General features: G+C 38.8%; 1 protein-coding gene and 1 long non-coding RNA gene across 7 annotated transcripts in view; one reads left to right on the forward strand and one right to left on the reverse strand.

Annotated features, from left to right (window-relative positions):
* Positions 1–1,687: 1,687 nt before the first annotated feature.
* Positions 1,688–3,249, forward strand: LOC129409750 (uncharacterized). Its single transcript, XR_008632545.1, has 2 exons — positions 1,688–1,843; positions 2,140–3,249. It is a non-coding gene; the product is annotated as an uncharacterized LOC129409750 (long non-coding RNA).
* The window catches only part of LOC129409747 (uncharacterized), a 33,646-nt gene continuing 15,044 nt past the window's right edge, over positions 1,688–20,289 (reverse strand). For 5 of the 6 annotated variants that reach the window (XM_055156308.1, XM_055156306.1, XM_055156304.1 and 2 more), the window contains 4 exons: positions 17,416–17,469; positions 2,114–2,212; positions 1,961–1,989; positions 1,688–1,897 (listed from right to left, as the gene is read on the reverse strand). In XM_055156308.1, coding sequence (XP_055012283.1) covers positions 1,790–1,897; positions 1,961–1,989; positions 2,114–2,212; positions 17,416–17,469 — 290 coding nt within the window. In that variant the 3' untranslated portion in view covers positions 1,688–1,789. The remainder of the gene's footprint in view (positions 1,898–1,960; positions 1,990–2,113; positions 2,213–17,415; positions 17,470–20,289) is intronic. The other variant, XM_055156305.1, reaches the window with a different exon arrangement.

Genomic DNA, 20,289 nt, shown 5'->3' on the forward strand with positions numbered 1-20,289 from the left:
TCTTGTTCTCGAGTGAGGGGAGGATGGAGCGTGAGATTGACAGGTGGATTGGTGCAGCGTCGGCAGTGATGCGGTCGCTGTATTGGTGAAGAGGGAGTTGAGCCGTAAGGTGAAGCTCTCGATTTACCATCAATCTACGTTCCTCCACTCAGCTATGGTCATGAGCTCTGTTTAATGACTGGAAGGATGAGATCGCAGATACAAGCGGCTGAAATGAATTTCCTCCGCAGGGTGGCTGGGCGCTCCTTTAGAGATAGGGTGAGGGGCTTAGTCACACGATAGGAGCTCAGTGTAGAGCTGCTGCTCCTCCACATCGAGAGAAGCTAGCTGCTTCTGTGGAAGATGGATGTATATGTCAATCACTACAAGGGTAGTTTATTGATGTCCCTAAGCAGCATACTTGGCGGGGCTTTGGAATGCAGTTCCCTGCACCAGGCTAAAGCCAGCGGGACACAGACAGTGGAAACTTGCGCTGTTGTTGCACAGGCGAATATCCAACGTCCAACGTGAAGATACAGACTCAGGAAATAGCGAAACTAATGAGGTGGCTTCAGTCTTCACCTCTTGTGCATGCAAATTTAAATTGCAGCATCTCATCCACATTATCCATGGAATTTGTTCTCCGTAAATAATGACCCACAAAACAGAGCTTTGAATCCAGTTTGAGTCGTTCTTTAAAAGTAAAAAGGTGGGAGTAGTTCCTCACGTGTGTCTGTTTACATCCACACAGCGCACGGATCGAGGTGAAGCTGCAGAATAGCGACAGTGACTAATTCCTGTGGACTTTATCTCCTGCCATTTGTGCTTTAAAAATCCTGTATCTGAAGTTTTGCACCACATTTCAAATGTACAAATGTAATTGTACTTTTTTGCTGTATATAGATTGGAAAGAAATGACTTAACTTAGACTTGGACAAACTTTATTGATCCACAAGGGAAATGACTTGGACACAGGAGCTCAAACATCACAATAAAATATAATAACAAAGAGTAAAACATATAAATGGTAATAATAAATTACCATAAATAAAATAAATTCTAAATAAGGTGTCACATAAAGCATAATTATATAAATGTTTTAGTAACAGTCAAAATAAAAGACAAATAAGTAATAAAAAATCTATATACAAGAGGTGGTAAGGAAAACTGTATCTATGGACTAATCGAATAATCTTGACACCTCTAGTTTCATTTTATACCATGTTTAGCTCTAATTTAGGCCTGATAAAGTCCAGGTTTAGATCTGAGAAAGCGAAATATGATCTCAGGTGGTACTTGCTGAGAAACACTGGACTCAAAATCTAAACCACTGCAAACAAGGGACATGATGTGGAACTGACTTTTATCAACTGCTAATTCTTAAAACTGTGACCCCTTATTATCTTACCCAAAGTTGGATTTCGATTGATTCCTGTATGTTTGAGTAAAACTGTATTGTCCTACATTTGAGGCTCAGAAAATCCCTGTTTTTCTTACCCATTATCCCCACCCAGGAGCCGTCTTACCTATTCTAAAATGTCACATAATCACCATCTAAAAGACCCACAATGATGACGTTGTACGAGTGTGAAGTGCCACTGTGACGAGGTGTGGACATTCAGCTCTGCAGTTTGAACAGGAAGTCAATGCTCTCATTTCTATTATTAAATCGTTTTAGATCAGTGTTACAGATTAGGATGAACTTGATATTTTCAATTGTTATTTCATTATAAGAAAACAGGAGGAGCTTTTTCTCTCACTGCTGTTGTGTGTCTCGTCCACCAGGGGGCAGTGTGTGCTGAGTCCACAGTCAGACGGTGCTGTAGATTTGGTTTGGGTCCATGGTGTCCACACAGAGACTCTGGTAAGTGCAGTCTGCAGATTCCCTCACTGCGCTCGTGTTCTCGTACGCTTCAGTCTGAAATTTAAGAAATAAAAGTCAGGGTTTAGAGTCAGAAGTAGAAATGTGTGTAGAGCTCACCTCTGTTCTGGAGCGTCTCGGTTCCTGATCTGTTGAACACAAAGTGGAGACATGTCTTATTTTGTTTCACTTTAGAGATTCCACCACAGAAACACAGACGACATGGACCAACAGGGCTAACCACTCTGCCACCAGCCCCTTCACCGGACTCACCGTTTTGTGTTTTCTTCTTCCTGCAGATCAGTAACAGCGGCACTGAGGTCATCACCACGGCGACAGGGATCAACAGGAGCCACAGCAGACGACTGGGACCTGACCAAGCGTCCACATGGAACAATAAATGACAGAAGGAAAGAGATGGATGATACTCGTGACAGTCATATTTACCTCTAAAAACTTCAGTCTGAAATTCTACTGAGTTCCAACACGCAGGATTTAAGGTTTTAAATATTGGTCAAATTCAATGCTCAAAATTCTCACAATCATTTTTACAGAAGAACTTTTGTTTTGGAGAGTTATAAAACACATTTTCTGCACTGGTGAGTTTCTCTTCCACCGCACTGTTCAACACTTGAGTCAGAGTTAAAGGACGACTGGCAGTGCTCGTTTCCATCTGCACTTTCTGCAACTTTATGGTCTCTTCTTGAATGTTGATCAATGATATTGTTGGGTCTGTTCTTACTTTAGCCACGTTCACACCAAACGCAAATGGTGCGAACAAGGCCAACGATTTACATGTTAACCCAATGTAAAGGAGCACTGACACACAAATGATGCGAGTTGAGCAGCATGATTTGTGCGTTTTGTGCGTTTTGAGCAGAGCCTACACCAGACTCTGTCCCCCTCTCCTTTATTGTGGTCCCGGTCTGGTTCCAGTCTGGTCTCAGTCCCGGTCTGGTCAGTCCTCTCGATGTGTCCAACTCCACCATTTTTCCAAATGAAACCAGATGCAGAGGACTCTACACAGCTGCACTTGATCCTTCTGGAGCGAATAGATCAGATTTACACGCACGACCAAATTCCCAATCTCGAGCGATCAGTACGCGAGAATGAAACAAATGACTCCAAAAAGTCAAGCGGCAAACTAGGGGCATTTGACACAGTTTATTCGCACCATTCACGTTCGGTCTGAACGCGGCTTTAAGGTGACATTCCATAGGCCATGGCTCTAAAACATTCATTTCAATCCCAGGAGTAATTCAGACAAGATAAATAATCATGGTCTCATGTCATGTGACATGTGACACCATCACCAATAATTAAATAAATATTATAGTTACTATAATAGTTACTGGTGGCGGTGACACTTGTATTTGGATGTTTTCAGTAAATAAAAGCTGTTGACTGTTGGACTCACACTGACTTACACAAAGCACAGAGTTTACCTGCAGACCCTGTAGGTGTGACAAATGTATTGTAAGAACAAATGAAAGAGAACAGAGATAAGTTAAATGTCATACTAAAGAATTCATATTTCCACAGAGACAAATACTAGTAGGTGATGAGCCTCCACCAGAAAGTTACATAATGCATCTTTAAGTGTACCTTCTTTGACATCCAAATAAGTTGATTCTTCGATAACGAGTCCTAAAGATGAATCATATCCACAGAAATACAGCCCAGTGTCTAAAGAGTTCACTGAGTTAATCTTGAGGAAGACGTGAGACGAGTTGGAAGACACTGAAAATCTTTGGTCTGCAGATAAAACAACATCAGAAGACCTGATTATGCCTGAAATAGTTCTGAGTGTGGATCTCGTCACAGCTCGATACCAAAAGATTGTAGAGGGTTTAATGGTGAAGTTTGAGCAGAACAGAGTGACACTTTGCCAGACTGGACTTCAACTGACCTCGACTCTGAGCCCAAGACACACGATAAACCTGCAGCAATACAAGCACTGAAAAGTATTTTATCGTATCCACGGAGGTGAAAATGTGATAAAACATCGACTTACTGATACTGAAGAGAAGAACTGTTGAAGAGAAGCTCGTCATTCTGAATCTGCAAAGGCAAACGCAGCACCGGACGGACTGGAGTCTTGTCTGTCTGTCTTATCTGTCTTAATTTACCACATGTGGGAACACGTCTGTCACTTGGTAATAAACATACAGAAGTTGTGAAACATACGGAAGTGCAAAGTCATGAGAGAAAGAGACCAGATAGGGAAATAATTTATATATTTTGAGAAGGAATTTAGAACTCAACATGTTTTAATCTGAGAAGATCAGATACTAAAACACTGAAGCTTAAATCTAAGTATCATTGTGTTTTTTTAAGGTTCACTTTACTTCCAAACACTTTCTGCAGTCATCAGTTTGAACACAAGCTGTGGTGGAAGATAATCAAGTACAAAAGTAAAAATACAATGCTGAAGTACAATTTTTAGGTATCATTTACTTTCACTCAGTGGTGGAGCATCAGGGTTTGCAAGTCCTTCTCTGCAGGCCTAAAAAAATATCTGAATCACAGACTGATGTTAATTATATTATTAAATATTTCCAAATGGTCTGTCCTCTTCCTTTCAGAGCTTTTCTGATGTTTGTGCTGCTTCCAGACATGGATTTTCATATTAAAGCATTTGACCAATCACATTTCAGACGTCACTTGTTACTGGGCAGAGTCAAAGTCAAAGAAGTGTCCCTGAGTCCTTCACAATCTGTTCTGCAGGAACTCGGACACAAAATAAATGTCCATGAAACTGTTGCTTCAACCAATCAGATTTTGAGTTGGTGTCGTCAGGACCTTTAACAGCGAACAACAATGACACCGGATTCACACCTGTGATTGGACAGAGAGAAAAACAGACAAACCAGCAAACTGCATCTGTAGCGGAACCAGGACTAAACCAAGTCTAAACCCGGACTAAACCAGGACTATACCAGAACTAAATCAGAACTAAACCAGGACTAAATCAGGACTAAAAAAGATCTAAATCAGGACTAAACCAGGACTAAACTAGGACTAATCTTGGACTTGAGCAAGAGCAAAAGAGGGTGTCTGCAAAACATGATCGGGCGACTGCTGCACTGAGCCCCGTGCGGCTGCCGGGGCCGGAGATCTGTGCAGCGCAGAGCCGAGCCTCGTGTAGCGTGGAGCCCCAGCCCCAGCGCAGTCCTTTTGTCTGCGGTCACGCGACAGTCTACGCGGGCGCACCTTCGGGTCAGTCCCGACAAACAGTCCTGGTTTAGTCCTGGCTTAGTCCTGGCTTAGTCCTGGCTTAGCGCCCCCCTCTCCTGACTTCTATGTGCACGGAATCTCCACGGCTCTTTATACTGTGTATAATGTAACTATAAAATAGTTCTTGAGGAGTGGATTGTTTCAGACGGAGCACTACTGAAGGCCGAGCTGCTTTCACTTCACTACATTTGAGAGCATGTATCTGTACTTTCTACTCCACTACTGAAAAGTAAAAAGTACTTTTCCTTATGGTTTGAGACCTGCTGAAAAGGCCGAGACTTATTTTTTAGCACTTTTAATTTGAGTTAACGTCACAATTTTGAGCAAACCAAACGCACAAAAACAGAAAATAGCGAGAAAAATGAACAAATCAATTGAATTTCTTAAAATCTGCTAAAGTCTTGATCAAAATCACTACATTTCATCCTTTAATTGTTCTAAAACTCTACTTTTTACTCTTTAAGTACATTTTTAAACATGTACTTTTACTTAAATATACTTGTCCATGCAATACTTTTACTTTTACTTGAGAACTCTTTTGCCCCGGTATCTGTACTTTTACTTAAGTAACAAAATTGAGTATTTCATCCACTACTGAACAAAAGTAAGAGGACAGTTGTATTATTTTAAGCATTTTTACCTGAGTGTCGATGTTTGGGTCTTGTCCTGGTGGTACATTAGTCTTCCGTGGACTGAGTGCTGTCATAGTTTTGTGTTTTGTCAGTTTTCTCACCTTATTTTTCTCACACACCACGTCTCTTTCTGTGAGATCAGCTTTAGATGCACAAAAGAGGAACAAGTTTTTCTCTCTCTTCTGTATTCAAAGTTATTTTCTATATTGTCTATATTACATTATTCCTTTATATTTTTATGTGTTTATTATTCTTTATTATTATTAAAAACTTTACTTAATTTACTTAATAATTTTACTTTTACTAACTTAACATAAGAATGTCAAAGGAGAAATTCTATTTGTCAACTCTACAAAAGTTTTTTTTTTTGGATTGGATACGTTTCTCAGCTCATCCAAGTTTTTTCAGTTCTGGTCAGACTGAGAGCTAACTACACTGAAACTACTCTGAAACTAACACATCTACCTCACTCAGTGCATTTATTATCTTACCCAAAGTTCTATTTCGATTGATTCTTGTGTGTTTGAGTGATCCTCTATTGTCCTGCATTTGAGACTTTGAGATTTGAGACTGAGAAAATTCCTGTTTTTACCTGCCCCTTATCCCCGCCCACTTATCTGTAAAGCAGAGTTATAGGGCAGTAGGGTCTAAAATGTCACATAACCACCTTTAAAAAATAAAAGAAGAAGTGTGGCCGTTCAGTTCTGTGGTTTTGAACAGAAAGTCAATGTTCCCGTTTCTATTAAGTTTATCTGTTTATTAGATCAATTTTACAGGTTACAAAGAACAAAACTGATGAGAAAAATGAGCCACTTCTGTTGAACTTGATATTTTCAATTATTATTTCATGAAACGCACAAACAAACACACATGTGCAGTGATCTATACACAGCTCTATTAGCTCATGTGATATTGTACAGAATGGAGCCAGTTCTGTTCCCAAAATGACACAGAAAAACAGAAGGAGCTTTTTCTCTCACTGCTGTTGTGTGTCTCGTCCACCAGGGGGCAGTGTGCGCTGAGTCCACCGTCAGACGTCGCTGTAGACTTGGTTTGGGTCCATGGTGTCCACACAGAGGCTCTGGTAAGCGCTCATGTTCTCGTACGCTTCAGTCTGAAATTTAAGAAATAAAAGTCAGGATTTAGAGTCAGAAGTAGAAATGTGTGTAGAGCTCACCTCTGTTCTGGAGCATCTCGGTTCCTGATCTGTTGAACACAAAATGGAGACACGTCTTATTATGTTTCACTTTAGAGATTCCACCACAGAAACACAGACGACATGGACCAACAGGGCTAACCACTCTGCCACCAGCCCCTTCACCGGACTCACCGTTTTGTGTTTTCTTCTTCCTGCAGATCAGCATCAGCGGCACTGAGGTCATCACCACGGCGACAGGGATCAACAGGAGCCACAGCAGATCACTGGTATCTGACCAAGCGTCTACATGGAACAATAAATGACAGAGGAAAGAGATGGATGATACTCGTGACAGTCATATTTACCTCTAAAAACTTCAGTCTGAAAGTCCACTGAGTCCACAAACACTGATCTGAAACACAATTCACATCTGTATGATCCAGAGTCAAACCTGCTCAGATCACTTAATCCAAAGTGCAGGATTTAAGAAGAAAGGGGCAGAGCTGTCAACCAATCACCAGCTGGTGGTGAGTTGGATCCGCTGGCGGAGGATGAACCCGGAAAGACCTGGCAGACCCAAGCATATCGTGAGGGTCTGTTGGGAACGTCTGGTGGAGTCCTCTGTCAGCAGGATTTTCATCTCACCTCTCCGGGAGGGCTTCTCCCAGATCCCGGGGAGGTTGGGGACATAGAGTCCGAGTGGGCTCTGTTCTCCACCTCCATTGTCAATGTGGCCGCTCGTAGCTGTGGTCACAAGGTCCCCTGTGCCTGTCGTGGCGGCAATCCCCAAACCCGGTGGTGGAGGCCGGAAGTAAGGGATGCCATCAGGCTGAAGAAGGAGTAGGTCAATCTGCGTTCCTACTTTCACCTATGATCATGAGCGTTTGGGTAATGACTGAAAGAACAAGGTACAAAGATACAAGCAGCTGAAATGAGTTTCCTCCTCAGGGTGGCTGGGCGCTCCCTTAGAGATTTATTTATTTTATTTATTTATTTATTTATTTCGGTCACAGGTATATTATGACATTAATTCATAAACAGTCATATTTAACATATACAGACCGAAAAGGTGCAGGCTGAAGCTTAAGCTTATTATGCCTTTACCCTTTATTCCTTTGTCAGAGCGTCGTCTTGACACCAGTTCATCTTCATAAATACAGCAGGAAGAAACAAGCTAATCAGTAACAGAACAACAAAGTTCTACAGCACAAACTAAGTCTCATATTTCATGTATCTGTCCAGAGTTAAACATTTAAACTTCTTTATGAAGTGAAAGAAAGTGGTGCACAATTTTAGGTTTTCTGTACAGTTGTTCCAGAGCTCCAGCCCTTTAACAGATATACAAAATTTCATAATGTTTGTTCTGATTTTCTTTTTAATAAACATGGTCGTGCCTCTGAGCTCCTATTGGCTCTTTCGGATTTTGAACATGTTCTGTAACGAATTCGACAGGAGATTGTTGTTTACTTTGAACATGATTTTAAGAGTGTAAAGGTCGACTAAATCACAAAATTTCAGCGTTTGAAGGTTTATAAATAATGCATTGGTTGGTTCGTTATAAGTTGATAATGTGATTGCTCTTATTGCCTTTTTTTGCAGGGTAAAGACTGGCTTTGTATTCGTCTTATATGTATTGCCCCAAATCTCAATACCGTAGGTTATGTAGGGCATTACCAGTGAGTTATATATAATAAAAAGACTGTTTTTATCTAGGGTATATCTATATTTATATATAATTGCGATCACTTTGGATAATTTGTTCCTAATTGTATTTATGTGTGATTTCCAGTTTAAATTATGATCTATAGTTACTCCTAAAAATTTATTTTGAAAGACTCTTTCTAGTGGTGTATTATTGAGCATAATTTGTACATGATTTTGTACTTTTCGCTTTGCAAATATCATACATTTTGTTTTTTCTATGTTTAGCGATAATTTATTAATATCAAACCAAACTTTAATTTTGTGCAGCTCCCTCTCCACCATTTGAAAAAGCTGCCTTTGGTCTTCACCTGAGCAGTAGAGGCTGGTATCATCTGCGAAGAGCACATAATTGAAAATTTTTGATGCCGAACATAAATCATTTATATACATAATAAATAGTTTTGGCCCAAGCATCGAGCCCTGTGGAATTCCACAATTTACTTTCAACACTACAGATTTTTCATTATTTATTTCAACATACTGGTATCGGTTTTGTAGACAGCTTTGTAGCCAGGCATGCACAGGTCCTCGCAGTCCATATCTTTCTAATTTTTGCAATAATATATTATGATCGAGGGTATCAAAAGCCTTCTTAAGGTCAATAAAGATACCCACACTGTATTTCTTTGAATCAATTACTGTAGATAAATTTTCTACCAATTCCATAACAGCCATTGAGGTGGAACGATTTTTCCTGAATCCATATTGATGGTCACTTAAGAGCTCATATTTTTCTATGAATTTATCTAATCGATGAACAAATATTTTTTCTATTATTTTTGAGAATTGAGAGAGTATTGAAATTGGTCTATAGTTTGAAAATATATTTTTTTCCCCATTTTTGTATACTGGAAACACTCTTGCTATTTTCATTTTATCTGGAAATTTGCCCATTTTAAATGACTGATTACATATATGTGTTCGTGGATCTGCTATGAGCTCTATTGTTTTCTTGATTAGGTTCATGTCTAGGCCAGCTGCATCTTTGGATGTTTTTGGTTTGAATTGTTTTACTATTTTAAGTATCTCATTTTCATTTGTAGGATTCATATAGAAGGAGTTTTGGTTTCTACAGACTGTGTTACATGGAAGAGAGTTCCTGTGCATTTCTATAGATTTTTATTACCCACATTAACAAAATACTGATTGAACCCATTTACAATCTCTTTTATAGTTTCGAGTCTGGTATTATTATGTGTAAAGTGGTTTGGGATATCATGTTTTTTGTCTCTTATTTCCATAATACTGTTTATCACTTTCCATGTTCCTTTTATATTTTCCCTTTGCTCTTGAAGTAATTTGTGAAAGTAGTTCTTTTTACAACTTCTCAGGATGCTTATCAATTTATTTTTATACTTTTTATATTTAATTTCAGATTTCTTTGTTCTGAGTTGGATAAATCTTTTATATAGTAATTTTTTTTTCTTGCATGCATTTTCTAGTCCTTTCGTTATCCAAGGCTTTTTAACACAGTTTTGATTTTCATTTACTTTTTGCAATGGGCAGTTTTTTTCATATAGTTTGATATATTTACACAAGAAGCTTTCATAGGCATCATTGGGATCAGTCTGATTGTACACATCATTCCAGCTAAGTTTGTTTAAGTCCTCCTTAAAATTATTTAAAGACTGGGGTGTTAATCTTCTTATGAATTTGTATGATTTTGATTTGGAATCATAATTCAGTTCATTACAGTTCTGAAAAACTGCAAAAACTGGAAGGTGATCACATATGTCACTAATCAGGAGTCCTCCAATTGTTTTAACTTCAATTTTACTGGAGAATATATTGTCTATCAGTGTAGTAGTGTCAGTGGTAATCCTACTTGGTTTATCTATGATTGGGATGAGCATATTACAGTACATCATGTTCCTGAAGTCTGCTGTTTTCTCATGGGCAGAAGCATTCATAAGATTAATATTAAAATCCCCACATATAATTTGTTCTTTCCTTTGGACCCATTTGTGTTGAGCCAATCATGCATTTTTTTCATTAAATATATCTATGGGGGATCCTGGGGTTCTGTATATACATGTGACTTGCACATTTCAGGATTTTTTAAATTCGATCTCAATAGTGACACATTCTAATATATTTTCCACAGTTATTGATTTGCTTTCAACAAGTTTACACGTTAGGGCTGAGTCCACATACAGAGCAACACCCCCACCTTTTTTATCTTTCCTGTTTACTGTAAATAAATCATATCCTGCCATTTGCACCCCAGCAAGTTTGTCACTATCCAACCAGGTTTCGGATACAGCTATGACACTAAATTTATTAAACAACTGCAATAATTCGTTAATTTTTGTTATATTTTTCCAGAGACTCCTGCTATTAAAATGTATAACTGAAAAGTGACCATCCATTTCCACTTTCTCTTTAAACTGTTTCTCAGTGTAATACTCACAGTTTATATCTAGTTTATTATAGAAGTGTACTTCTGGGTCTAGTTCATTTTCCATTCAAGTAAATGTTATGTTCCATTGTGTATAAAGTCGTAACTTCCATCTCATGTATTCACCTGTTCTCCTTTCGGCAATGCGTAATCCGTGCGCCACGGCGTGCTCCTCACTGTTCCCAATCATATCTAAAGTCACAATGTTTGTCCAGTTCAGGATTTGATGTCGACAATCGTGATCCACAATCACTGTAGTGACAACAGTACATACTTTCCATGTTCTTTTTAGTCCGTATTTAGTCCCGTTTAATCCGTATTTAATCCAAATTAAACTTCTTCCAGTGTCCACGCACATTTTCAAAGTCAACGTAAATTCTTCAAAACTAAATGAAGTCATCTCATAAAGAGTGTAAGGAATTATCCTATTTTTGAAAAAAGAAAGAAAGATAGTCATTTATATGGGTCCAAATCTTTGAGATCTCTTATCGTGACAACTTTAGATTCTTCTGGCGTGCCGTTGAGCCGGATCTTTACTTGTTCGTTCCGTGTCCATGTGGCTTGAATTTTCTTTAGTTTTCTAAGATTCCGTGCGTCCCTGGCTATATCTGTGTTCTTTTTTTTAGGGTGAGGTACTCAGTCACACGGAAGGAGCTCAGAGTAGAGCCTCTGCTCCTTCACGTCAAGAGGAGCCAGGTGGGGCATCTGTTCTGATGCCTCCTGGGCGCCTCCCTCTGGAGGTGTTCTGGGCATGTCCCAAAAGGAGGAGGCCCCGGGGAAGACCCAGGACACGCTGGAGGGACTACGTCTCTCGGCTGGCCTGGGAACACCTCGGGGTCCCCCCGGAAGGGCTGAAGGAAGTGTATGTGGAAAGGGAAGTCTGGGAGTCCCTGCTTAGACTGCTGCTTCCGTGACCTGGCCCCGGATAAAGCGGAAGCAAATGGATGGATTTAAGGTTTTAAATATTGGTCAAACTCAAGCTGTATATCCTATTCTGCGCTCTGGTACCAGAAGTCTCAACCAAAATGTCCTCTTTTTTCTCACAATCATTTTTACAGAAGAATTTTTGTTTTGCATAGTTAAACACAAACTTTTCCCTAAAGTCTTTCTCCTAAACGCTTTCTGCCAACTTTATGGCCTCTTCTCAAATGTCAATCAGTGATGTTGTTGTTGTTGTCTTACCACATCCTTAAGGTGACATTCCATAGGCCATGGCTCTAAAATGCTCATCAACAGGACGTCGATTTAAATTGCAGGTGTAATTGTGGCAAGGTAACAGATCATGGTCTCTGTCATGTGTCTCATGACAGAGACAGAGGTTATGTTTACACTGAAAAGTATCACCGTATCACTGTATCGGAAACGATTTGCATCCAGACACGTTGTTTCTGTGTCTGCAAGTTTTCCCTATTTACACAGCTTTGAGCATATTTGTTTATGTTTTACAGAAACAAAACTTAAAACTACATGGCTCATTTGCATAAGTGGAATATATGTGTTCTCTCTGTGACAGAGGGATGTTCTGCTGATGGTGAGTCTGTTCTGTGTTTCTGTCGTGTTGGAGATGTTCATGTTAAACTTTTCAGAGATTATATGTCTGCATGTCGTACACACAGACACATGTTTATATGAATGGACATATATTCTAGTCTCTTAGCATTTTGTCCGTGAATTACTTTGCAATGCACAGACCTACATCAGAGTATCAGTGTTTTCAGGCGTCCACACGGTGCCAGATCAGATCTGTACTCAGATGAATTCGTGGAGCTGGAGGCACCAGATCGTTCCGTCTCTGGAGCCGTTTTCCATCGGATTAATGTGAACGAACACTGCACCCACAACGGAAACAACTCGAATATGTACTAGTGTGGATGGAGATTTAGAGGGTGACCGTATTTATAGTTATTTATAGTTACTTGTAATTGTGTGCTTTCAGTTGTGTTAATCTTGTTTCTCTTTCACTTCTCTATTCACTCTATTTGGACGCCTTTGCATTTGAGTTTAGACACCCTCGACGCGCCGTGGACGAATGGGAGAAAAACACTTGATGCGCATCCATTGTCCTGGAAACAAGTGCCCGGTCCTGGTCTTTTTCTTACACGATGGCAGACCAGACTGAGAGAGTCTGGGACACTGTCCTGAGGAAGTCGAACTGCAGATGGCGCTGTCGTCCTGCCTCCACGGGTAGAAAGACAGAGTCAAAACCTGTTCAAATCAGCTGAGCAACACGTCACAGAAATATGACGAGACTCTGAGTAAGAGCGCAGGGAGCAGAACAAACTGTCAGGTATGAAAACAAACTCTTAGTCTGAAAAAAGACCCTAATAACATCAATTAATGGAAGACCAAATGGACCTTATTGGAAAGTTTTAAGTCAGATCTGTGGAAAAGCGAGAGAGCTCACAGCAAGAAAAATATTTAAGAATATTTTTAACTACAAAAATATTTTCATATTTCCACAGAGACAAATACTAGTAGGTGATGGGCCCCCATTAGAAAAGTTACATAGTGCATCTTTAAGTGTACCTTCTTTGACATCCAAATAAGTTGATTCTTCGATAACGAGCCCTGAAGACGAAACAAAGCCACAGAAATACAGCCCAGTGTCTGAAGAGTTCACTGGGTTAATCTTGAGGAAGACGTGAGACGAGTTGGAAGTCGCTGTAAATTTTTTGTCTGGAGATGAAACAACGTCAGAAGATCTGGTTATGGATGAAAACCTTCTGAGTGTGGATCTCCTCAAAGCTCGATACCAGATGATTGTAGCAGGATTACTACTGTAGTTTGAGCAGAACAGAGTGACACTTTGCCCAGACTGAACTTCAACTGACCACCTTTTCGAGCCCAAGACACACGATAAACCTGCAGCAATACAAGCACTGAAAAGTATTTTATCGTTTCCACGGAGGTGAAAATGTGATAAAACATCGACTTACTGATACTGAAGAGAAGAACTGTTGAAGAGAAGCTCGTCATTCTGAATCTGCAAAGACAAACGCAGCACCGGACGGACTGGAAGTTTCTGAAGCACCTTCCTGTTGTCTGTCTTAATTTAACACACACAGTCACACATCTGTCACTTGGTAATAAACATACAGAAGTTGAGCTATAACGGAAGTGCAAAGACGCGCGATGTTCAGAGAGAGACCAAATAGGGAAATTATTCATATATTTTCAGAAGGAACTTGGAGCTCAACATGTTTTGTTCTGAGAAGATCAGATACTAAAACACTGAAGCTTAAATCTAAGTATCATTGTGTTTTTTTAAGGTTCACTTTACTTCCAAACACTTTCTGCAGTCATCAGTTTTAACACAAGCTGTGGTGGAAGATAATCAAGTACAAAAGTAAAAATACAATGTTGAAGAACAATTTTTAGTCATAATTTACTTTCACTTCACTACATTTGAGAGCATGTGTCTGTACTTTCTACTCCTCTACATTTTAGATGTTGACTGAAAAGTAAAAAGTACTTTTCCTTATGGTTTGAGACCTGCTGAAAAAGCAGAGACTTATTTTTTAGCACTTTTAATTTGAGTTAACGTCCCAACATTGAGCAAACCAAGTTTACAATGTGCAATGGCAATGTGCAATATACTATTTATTAATTAAGTACTTTAATACTTCACTTACAGGCAATTTGCAATATACTAAAGAATTTTACCTTTGAGGGCACATGCAATACATTGTAGAAAAGCACTTTATAAGTCGGGTTATTTAGCAATCTCACCTTGCACTTTTTCTTTTCTTTTTTTAGGGTTGTGCAAAATACTGTAATAATTTTAGCAATGGGCTATGTGCAATACTTATACACTGGCACCTTAACCAAACAGGGCAGGGTGCAATTTTGATCAAATCATCTAACATCCTTTAATTGACTTGTGTTTGTGATCTTGTGACTGACCAGCTCTTTATGTCTGTCTATTTGTATTATTAAGCCAAAGATGTTCATTTTGTCTTCTTATATACTTTAACTTCTTGGGTTCCATGCCCACAGGAAGTAACAACAGCTGATATACGACACGTCACCACCAACACAGGTGACAGTTCTGAAGATGGTTTGCAGCGAGCAGCCGAAACATGTCAACAAGGTAAACACACTTTGCTGCATTGTCTTTAAAAAGAACCCAAGAAGTTATTTGTATTATTGTATTGTGTGTCTGGGTGCATTGTTTTTACTCTGTGTATTTGTTTTATGATTACATCAACCTGTCGAGGGACAGCAGATGGAATTTACCCTTGGGCTACACTCTGATAACATATTTACATATCATGTATATGTTCATTAATGTGTTTTGTCCCTATTTCAATTTTTTTTTTTTTTTTTAAACACACAAAAACAGAAAACAGCGAGAAAAATTAACAAATCAATTGAATCTTTTAAAATCTGCTGAAGTCTTGATCAAAATCACTACATTTCATCCTTTAATTGTTTTACTCTTTAAGTAAATTTTTTTTAATGCATTTATTTTGGGCAAGTAAAGATTTATATTTATATACAATGGAACATATGACATAAGTGAAATCATAATAGAAATGAAAATAACAACAACTATTAATAACTATTATTATTACTATTGCCCAAAAAGGATGGGAAAAGAAAACTTATTTAATCCACCCTACTCTTCATAATCTAACACAATATCTATTTTGTGTTTTTCAGCATTTTGAATTAAACTATGAACTATTTACAAGTGCAGACAAAGAGTCACTGTTATAGTTTGGTAGTAGAACATAAGTGCAAAAACAATGGTAAAGTTAAGGAAACAACAAATACAAGTAATGCAATGGACAGCACATACCAGCAATGGTAAGAAATGTAATGTTTTAAAGATGTACTTATACTTACATGGGTTTTTCCATGCAGTACTTTTACTTGAGTAATCTTTTGCCGTGGCATCTGTACTTTTACTTAAGTAACAAAATTAAGTATTTCATCCACTACTGAGCAAAAGTAAGAGGACAGTTGTATTATTTTTTACCTGTGTGTCGACGTTTGGGTCTTGTCCTGGAGGTACATTAGTCTTCTGTGAGTTTTAATAGTTTTATGTTTTGTCAGTTTTTTCACACACCACGTCTCTTTCTGTGAGATCAGATTTAGATTTACAAAAGAGGAACAAGTTTTTCTCTTTCTTCTGTTTTCCAAGTTATTTTCTATATTGTCTGTATTACATCATTCTTTTTTATTTTTTGTGTGTTTATTATTCTTTATTATTATTCAAAACTTTCCTGAATTTACTTAATAATTTTACTTTACTAACTTAAAATAAGAGCGGCAAAAGAGAAATTCAATTTGTCAACTAGACAAATTTTTTTTTGGTTGGATAAGTTTCTCAGCTCATCCAAGTTTCTTCGGTTCTGGTCAGACTGTCTTGTACCTGCCTGAAGGGAGGAGCTAACTACTCTGAAACTACACTGAAACTAACACATCTACCTCACTCAGTGCATTTCAACAATAAAATGATAACTGTCATCCCTCATTATTATCTTATCCAAAGTTCTATTTTGACTGATTCTTGTGTGTTTGAGTGATCCTCTATTGTCCTGCATTTGAGACTTTGAGATTTGAGACTGAGAAAATTCCTGTTTTTACCTGCCCCTTATCCCCGCCCACTTATCTGTAAAGCAGAGTTATAGGGTAATAGGGTCTAAAATGTCACATAACCACCTTTAAAAAAAAAGAAGTGTGACCGTTCAGTTCTTGGTTTTGAACAGAAAGTCAATGTCCCGTTTCTATTAATTATCTGTTTATAGATAATTTTACAGTTCAAAGAACAAAACTGATGAGAAAAATGAGCCACTTCTGTTGAACTGATATTTTCATTATTATTTTCATGAAACGCGCAAACAAACCCAAATGTGCATGATCTTACACAGCTCTATTAGCTCATGTGATATGTACAAATGGAGCCAGTTCTTTCCCAAAATGACACAAAAACAAGAGCTTTTCTCTCACTTTGTGTGTCTCTCCACCAGAGGGCAGTGTGTGCTGAGTCCACAGTCAGAGGGTCTGTAGACTTGGTTGGGTCCATGGTCCACACTCTTAATGCAGTCTGCAGACTCACTCTGCTTTCACATTCTTAGTTCATCTGAAATTTAAAAAATAAAAGTCAGAATGAAACTAAGGAAATAAAGTCAGGGTTTAGACTCAAAAGTAAAATGTGTGTAAGCTCACTCTGTTCTGGAGCGTCTCGTTCCTGATCGTTGAACACAAAATGGAACACGTCTTTTTTGTTTCACGTGGAAGCTTTAGAGATTCCACCACAGAAACACAGACGACATGGACAACAGGCTAACCACTCTGCAGACTCACCTTGTGTTTCTTCTCTGAGATCAGTAACACGCCTGAGTCATCACCACGGCGACAAGGATCAACAGAGCCACGCAGACGCCGGACCTGACAAGAGTTTTTATACGGTATTATGAGTGTGAGTGCAGTTTTTAAACATGTACAGATCTACACAAACCTGAGGGGAGGAGCTCGGGTTGAGCCACAGTGGAGGTGACAGGTTCTACTGACGCTACAGAAACATAATTCCATTAATTTCATTTGTTTTTTACTCTGAGCAGTGTGACTGGCCTGTCCGTGTGGAGGTTCAGTGTGAATATGGACTTTTGTTTTGTACTAATTGTGTATTTTGGTTTGTAAACCAAAAATATTTTTCAAAGATCTTTTTTTCGTGAAGGGTTTTCTTTAAAATTACATATTTACACCGTAAGTTACCAAAAATGATTAGATGCCAGTTTTTGTCACATACAGCCTACCCAGTAATTTCATAATAACAAATACTTTTATACTTTCTAGACAATCCGTGTGTCATTCGTTCATTGGTTTTTCAAAATAAAACCAAAATAAAATGATAAAACAACAATTTGCTTCATTATTTGTCTCCAAAACCAAAATGAAAAAACAGATGATTAATTTTTCAGTTTTTGATGTTTAAATGAATCATGCAAAAGTAACGGATAACGAACTGAAACAGGACTAAACTGGTCTCAGTCCTGGTCTCAGTTCTGGTCCGGTCCTGGTTCAGTCCTGTTTTAGTCCTGGTTTTATCAGTTTTTTTCCATTATTCATTTAAACACAAAATCGAAAACTGAAAAAACAAATCTTTATCGTTTTTCATTTTGGTTTTGGAGACAAATAATGAAGAAAAATTGTTTTCTTATTTTTGGTTTTATTTTGAAAAACAAATGATCCACGGATTCTAGACAAACCTGAGGGGAGAGCTCGGGTGGAGTCAGTGTGGAGGCGACAGGTGTAACATGATGTTCTACTGAGAAGGTCACTGACGGTGTTGTAGAAACATGTGGCTCTGAGGACCGAGCAGCTGGAAAAATTTGCTTCATGTTAGGAAACTCAAAAAGGTTGAATGAGCAACAATAAAGGACGGAGGAAAGAGACGGATGATCCTCATGATGGTGATATTTACCTCAATCTGAAATTCTACTGAGTCCACAAACACTGATCTGAACCACAATCTGTGTGAGTCTGAACCAAAATGTTTTCTATTTTCTCTGTCATTTTTACAGAAGAACTGATACGTTCCAGATGCGTAAAACAAAAACTTATCCTCACCAGACTCATTAAATAAACAAGTCAGGACTCACATCACTTCCACTGAGGTGTTTGGAGTTAGAAACTGTTTTCAGTATTTAAAAAGATTCACTCGTCTCAGTGTGACAACAGAGAGTGAGTCTTTGTGACTTCTGCTGGTAACGTGCTACATCTGAGACCAGTGAGTTATTTGTTTTTTGAGCTCTAAAACATGAATGGTTAATGTGCCCAAAGGTTTTTCTAAAATAAAACTTGAATAATACATAAAACACAAAGACAGAAGAGCAGCAGAAACAGACGGAATGATAATAATGATGGTGATTACCTCTGGAGACTTCAAGATGAAATTTTATTTATTTCAACATGCAGGACATAAGGATTTGAATGTTGCTCAAACTCAATGCTGTATCTCCCATTCTGCTCTCTGGTGACAAAAGTCTGAACCAAAATGTTTTCTCTTTTGTCACAGTCATTTTTACAGAAGAACATTTGTCTTGCATATGTACCAAGCACCAACTTTTCCCTAAAGTCTTTTCCTTCCACTGTTGTGTAAACAAAAGTCTGTGCGTGGTGAGTCCTCTTCCACCACACAGCACTGTTCAACACAGGAGTCACAATTAAAAGAGCATTGTGTCATTTTTCCGGTAGAGTTCAGCATTTTCTCGTCTCCATGGAGAACTGTTTGTTTGCCTGAAATTATAATTATAATAGATTTGTGAAGGAAAGACCTCACTCACAATGTGGTCAAATGGTCAGACATGTTTCTTAGTGTTGATCACTTCAGTGTGCAGTTTGCATAATTGGTGCGCCTCAAGGCTCGATACTGGGCCCATTACTGTTTAGCTGTACGTTAACGACTCGCCTCAGATTTGTCCGTCTAATGTAGTTTGTCAGATGTACGCTGACGACGCAGTTTTGTATGTTCACTCTAAAAACAAACAAGCTGCACAGGGCGTGTCAGGTGCTGTGTCAGAGGCAGCAAACTGGTTACAACATTCACAATGACGTCTTAACATCAGAGGCTACGTTCAGACTGCAGGGCTTAACGCTCAATTCTGATTTTTTTGTGAAATCCGATGTTTTTGCGAGGTCGTTCACATTTCCAATTCTAATGTGGTCCTTCTGGTCCCGTCAGGTGAAGCTGAGGAGACAGCAGTTCCAGGTGCACGAGTCGTTTTGTGAACTGGAGCTGGAAAAAACAAATATTCTACCCATAGTAAATAGTAAAGCAGTAGTTATAATGTTTACGTTCTATTTTAAAGAGGTTTAAAGAGCTGGAAATGTTATTATTTTGCCTGGATTGTTCCACAGTTTTACTTTAAACGTCTGTCCATTTGTGTCTTGCTTTTATTCAGTTCCACGTGTTATTATCGCTCCTTGAATCTCACAGTCTCTTCGTAGATCTGACCTGGAGCCAGAGTCCTGCACCGGGTCGGGTAGTTGCTGAAACGGGCGGGTTTTAATGTTCCGGAATTTTACAGGTGGGTAGAGATCACACACGGGCGGGTCAGGTGAATCAAACAAACTGCGAACGGGAGAAAAATGCTTGACGTGGAAACAAGTGACGTTTCCCGGACTTTTACGGACTGTTTTTATTGCACAAACGCATCAGTGGACAAGATCGACTCAGCAGCTGCGCTTCTGGTTCTGTCCTGGTTTTATAGTGGTTTAGTCCTGGTTTAGGCCTAGTTCTGTCCTGGTGTAGTCCTGGCCATTGGCTCTGCAGTTTGAGGCGTGTATTTAATTTATAATCCGTTATTGACACGGCGTAGGTTCAGTCCTG

This window comes from Boleophthalmus pectinirostris, unplaced genomic scaffold (assembly GCF_026225935.1).
Source record: "Boleophthalmus pectinirostris isolate CB_2022bp ecotype Guang Dong unplaced genomic scaffold, ASM2622593v1 HiC_scaffold_20, whole genome shotgun sequence".
NCBI classification, from domain to species: Eukaryota; Metazoa; Chordata; class Actinopteri; order Gobiiformes; family Gobiidae; genus Boleophthalmus; species Boleophthalmus pectinirostris.